We start from the raw sequence: 5441 nt of genomic DNA on the forward strand, positions 1-5441 counted from the left end.
AGGTGGGAGTTTACAAGTTACAACTGCTTAAAACACTTCATGCAAGAGGAAAGCATAAAAGCATTGCATCAGGCAATTAACTGTTCCTAAGGCACTAGTTCTTGAAAGATTTGCATCTCAACAAGATGAGGCATACGAATTCCTAAATTAGACCAATAATGACATACACACAAAGAAGCAAAATCTTCTCTCTTCCTTCTCCTCCCCTTCTTTCTGCTTTCTTGTCATAGAGTACGTGACCCATGAGAAACTGGAAGAACCCTAGGAGTCACAGAGTTTACCCCAACCAAAATGCTCCTCTCTGCTGTAGTGCCCATGGGCCACCTGTAGTGGACAAAGTGGGGTATTACCATTTAAAGTATATTTATCCCGTTGAGATCAGCACAAATATAAGGGATGGAACTGAATTCCTATGACTGGCACCCAAGCTATCAAATTTTAACTCCGTTCCACCTGCAAAAATTTTTGCTTGAATCCTAAAAGCCATGACTCACTCTGTCTCCATCCCTTTAACTCTGCATTTCTGTCAACGCTTCAGTGCTCAGAAATGGACTACTTGTGATAGCAGTTAGAAAAAAAACAACCAAGCATCTTTTATTGTTTAAGTAAGCAGATTTGAAATGGTATTACTGAAAGGTAAGTATACACGGACCTGTTCCGTTTTTACAGTTGTTCTTACGAGTTGTATTGTACTTCAACTATGTTTACACATGTATTTTTTCCCCACGTTAACTGCCCCTTAATTCTTAACTTGATTTAAAACCTAATCTGCCATAAAGGTACATGAAATAGAACAGAGAAAATACTTGAGAATGGCTGTAGTATGCAGTTACTGATCAAGTAGAACAATAGTTCAAAAACCGGACTGTATTACAAAGCATTTCTTCAAACATCCACTTTGGATTATTGCTGAAAGGTACTAATTGGTCTATTCTAGTCTAATTTACAAACATTCATAAAATAGTGAAAAACGCATGCTTTAGAAACCTGGTACATTTCATGCCTCTGGACTAAAAAGAATATGAAGATGGAAGCAAGTGATGGGCATTTTTAATGTAGATTAGTAGTGCTTAGAGTTTTTTTTCTTTTGTACTAACAGACTCTTCAAATTTTTTCTCGTTTCTTTCTGGTGATTTTTTATCTTCAGGTTTACTCCACGGAGGGCTGTGCAACTTCTGCTGAAGGTGAAAAGAGCATCAGTGTAAGCACTTCATACATGATATGCACATACATAAGCAAATAAAAAAGTATGTTAAAAATCCATGGCAATAGTGCACACAGAGCTGTATTTCTGTTAAACTGATGTACCAGTCTTAAACTCCTATAACAGAATATAATATTCGTCAACTGTCTCTAGAAAAGGATTCTGATCTCTACTAAAGGAAGCATATTTAACAATCTTTGACAGTGCAAAACCATACAAGTCCGATGCTGCTTTATAATCATGGTGATTTTTATCTTTCTCTCTCTTGGTCTATCACATGAAGAGCTCAGGTGTACAACTTGCTTAAGACTTTTCCGTTGGTAACGTGGCTGAATACAGCTTCACATAATTGCAGATACATAATTATTTTGGAAATCTCTCTCTTCTCCTGTTCCCAGTGCTATGGACATTACGTTATCAAATTAAGTTATTTGACTACTAGGATATTCCAGTTCTTCAAGTATTAAATAGTTTTGCAAATTGTTACCAACCAGAAGCCATTTTGAACAGATGAATTGCAATCAGGTACAGTCGAAGTCTGAACTGAGTAAGCAGTTCCATTTCAAAAGCATTAGTGTAGAATGTGTAAATATACCTCAAGTAATTGCATGCTTTACAAGACCTTTTAATAAAAACCCGAGAATTCCTCAGAAACAGAATACCTGAAAGCTTGTCTCTGTTTCTGCTGTCTTCAAACGAGATGTTGAATTATTGCGATTCCCCAAACACGTCTTGCCAACCTGTCAATACAGATGTCAGAGATAACTACTTTGTATTTTTTCCTAAAATATTCATGGTTTTCCTAAAAAAAAAAAACCAGTGGTTTTTTTAGCCTAGTTGATGAAATGGAACAAAACAAAGTTATCATAGCTAAGTGAATCCCATACTCCCATCATCCCTGTAATAGTTTAATGTGGCTGTAAATTTAACAACTTAACACTTACCTAGCTTGCTTTTTTCTCATCACAGACAGTGAAGTTTATTCCTATAGTGGTCCCATGGAACAGGTAAGTAATTATAATTGTCTGTTATGGGTGAGGAAATAGTAACAGATGAAAACTACATTACAGTTAGGACTTCCCTATTACTATTCCCTTGTCTAAACTGCTAGATCTTTTAGGTATATATAATCCCTGAGTGGGGATACATGTAATAATTCCTTGAATGGGGAATTCAGATGCCTCTCAAGGTACGGAAAAGCTTGTTACATTCATCGCTGTCATTTTATGCCAGCAATAATGTCATTTTCTTTGCCGATATGCTTTTTAATATGAGGGAAAACAGAGTTGAACAGCATAAATAGAATTAATTACACAGTAGATTTTTGAACCAAAGAGATCTTGTGTTACAAGTCTTAAGTAGAGATTTACCCAGCACTGAAATTTCTGCTGTAATTAAATTAAAGTCCCTTCAGGAGTGGGATTAACGATGCCATAGGTGAAGAAATTAAAAGGTGAAATACAATAAAATATTGATAATCTTTGGTCATTACTTTAAAATTTGTTCACATTGGAATGTCTCTAGTTGTTTTGCTATTAAAACTGATACATTTAAATGGAATGAAGATAAATGAGGGTTTAAGTCATCAAGATTCTTTCCAAGATAACAGCAATTTTGTTTATTTTAAATTTTAACATAACTCTTCCTCTGAAATGTTTCCTGTTTAGCATAAGCCCTTGAAGATTTTGAAGCTGTCAAGCCTAGATAGAATATTTTTTACATGTCAGACAATCCAACATATTAGTGAAAAAAGGTGAAAAAATCACTAGTATATGGACATGAGCTTTGCTCATAGGAAAATGAATGCAAACATGCCTTCAACAAGAAACTCCTACAAGGTTTGCTGGTGTTTCTGCAACTTTTTTTTTTTTTTTTTAGTATATATTATGGTTGATAACATTGGTGTAGGGTACGATAAGCTATTTGTGTCTAGGAAAGCAAAGGAATCATGAATAAAAAGAGAAAAAAAATCTCTAAATAGTATGTTCTGAGGCATTTTTTTGGACAGACTTTCTTAAGAAAATGGTGAGTAAATCTGAATTCACCCTATAGCTGCTTAAATCTCGACATAATAAAAATTACCTCACTCAGCAGAGAACACTGAAAACACACCCTAACATGCAAAGTAAATATCAAGAAATTTTATAAATATCCTTTCAGTAGCAATGACAATAGATTAGAGTTAATTAAAAAGTAAGAGATTGACAAGGGGGAAGAAAATTAATTAAGTTTTTGCACTTGAGAAATTCTGACAGTCCCTTGCCTGTAACAGAGTTGATCTATGAACAAGTGTGAATATGAAAATGAAACATGTTATTAAGAAAACTACTTGGAGAGGAGACGGCTGCCTCCCTCCTGAAAGCTTCTAGAGAGATGCAGGTACTGCCAAGGATTTTATAGTACTTCGGGGGGGTTTAGTCATGTTTAAGCTACTGAAGTGAGCCTCTGAGATGGTGCATTTGAAGTGATTGATGGTGGGGGCTCTTTTTCAATTTTTTCCCACAATACACAATGGCTAATAAAAGTTGGATTAATATTACATTATAGGGAATAATCAGGGTAGTATTGATTAAAAAAACCCCAAACTACTGATAAAGCACCTACTCCTCCTTTTATGAAAAAAAATGAAATAACAACAGGTGGTTTATGTTCTAGATAAAGACTAAAGAGTGAGATGACAAAGAGTAGAAATTTTTAATACTTCAAAAGCTTAAAAGTGTGGTCCTGGCAGAACTTATATTTAATATATTTACTAGTGAGCTAGATTAAAAAAATATTTTCAGCTTAGCCACGTTTAGAAAAACTTGAGGGTTTCAGAGACTTCTAGGTGAGAAGCTTGAGGACAAAAGATGTTACAGGTCAAAAAAAAGAACAGCATTTCAGGTTGTGTAAGGAAGAGGACAGAAATAACACTAATGAAATATAAGATCAGTTACAAATTTGTAATTTACTCTAACTGTATATACTGAAAAATTTCAGGTAACCTATTTCACCAAGACAATACATAGGAGATAGGAATCCAAAAATATTAATTGAAATTAATAAAAATATAGGTCAACCATTTAAGACATATACAAAAGAAGGAAAAAATAAAGGTTGCCTTAGAGAAAATAAAAGCTAATGATAAAAACAATGGTTTATAAGTGACTAATCTTTCATAGTCTTTTCATAGACCAGATAACAAAGGCCATATTGGTAGGAAAACAGAAGTGAAGATTTATGTCTGTAGTATTTCATATTTTTTTCACTCACAGTTGTTTTCCTTTTTAGTAACACTCCATATGGATCACTGCTGGAGAACGATAGTAGAATAGGACATTCTTCTAAACAAAGCAATCCTTACGGCTTTATGCTGTTAAAGCATAAAGCATTCGTTATTGATTCCTTGTCAGAGTGAAACCTTGTATATCATTAACAAATACATCATGGATCGAACAATGGCAATGACTTTCAATATGCCATCAGTCAACAGCAATTCAGAATTGTAAGCAGTCCCTGTGGATGAGCTGTGTAAGTCCACTGGCTCTTGGCTTTAAATCAGTTCAGTTGCTAAAGCTGAGACAGATGGGTATAACAGCATCTCCTGCTGTAACTGGAAACTGGGTTTAACACAACCTAAGCTGAATCCCATACATATACACCCTCACGCATATATATGAACACATGCATATATACATGCACCTGTGTGTGTATTTGTGTGCTTATATATACATATATACACAGGTGTGTACATGTATGTGCACATATATGTACGTATAAACACATAAATATACAAACATACACACACACCCTTTCCCTCAGCTAAAGACCATCTCAGACAAATGGGGAAATATAAAACCAATGCACTAGAATACTTTTCACAGCCATGAGTGACATACAGACAAAAAAGCCAAATATTAAACTTTTTTTTTTTTTACTAGTTCCCTCTATGCAAAGTGGTGGACAGATTGTTTTGTTTGCTCTTTTGTGCAAGTCTCTCTTTCTGTCAGATTCACTCCTGTGAGAGGTACACTAATTACAAAAATACAGAATGATAGCTTGACATCGTGGAAACTAGCAAAAAGCAAAAATAATTGCTTTCAGAAAATAAAGGGGTTGAAATGTTGTCTGCGTGGTTTTTCTATTTATGAAGATAAGATTTCAGAAGTGCCTGTGGGAAGAGATACTGGGATTTTGCCATGCTTTGGATCAAGATTTCAGCATATCAGGGATGCGAGGGTGAACTCGTACCTGTGTG

The 5441-nt window shown here is 34.8% G+C and overlaps 1 protein-coding gene across 1 annotated transcript in view; it reads right to left on the reverse strand.

The window, feature by feature from the left end:
* Positions 1 to 1023: 1023 nt before the first annotated feature.
* LUZP2 (leucine zipper protein 2) overlaps positions 1024 to 5441 on the reverse strand; it is a 205463-nt gene continuing 201045 nt past the window's right edge. The window contains exons 11-12 of the mRNA XM_009334525.1: positions 1867 to 1944; positions 1024 to 1178 (exon numbers count right to left, since the gene is read on the reverse strand). Of these exons, the coding sequence (XP_009332800.1) occupies positions 1071 to 1178; positions 1867 to 1944 (186 nt within the window). The 3' untranslated portion in view covers positions 1024 to 1070. The remainder of the gene's footprint in view (positions 1179 to 1866; positions 1945 to 5441) is intronic.

The sequence above is a fragment of the Pygoscelis adeliae genome, unplaced genomic scaffold (assembly GCF_000699105.1).
Source record: "Pygoscelis adeliae isolate BGI_AS28 unplaced genomic scaffold, ASM69910v1 Scaffold171, whole genome shotgun sequence".
NCBI lineage: Eukaryota > Metazoa > Chordata > Aves > Sphenisciformes > Spheniscidae > Pygoscelis > Pygoscelis adeliae.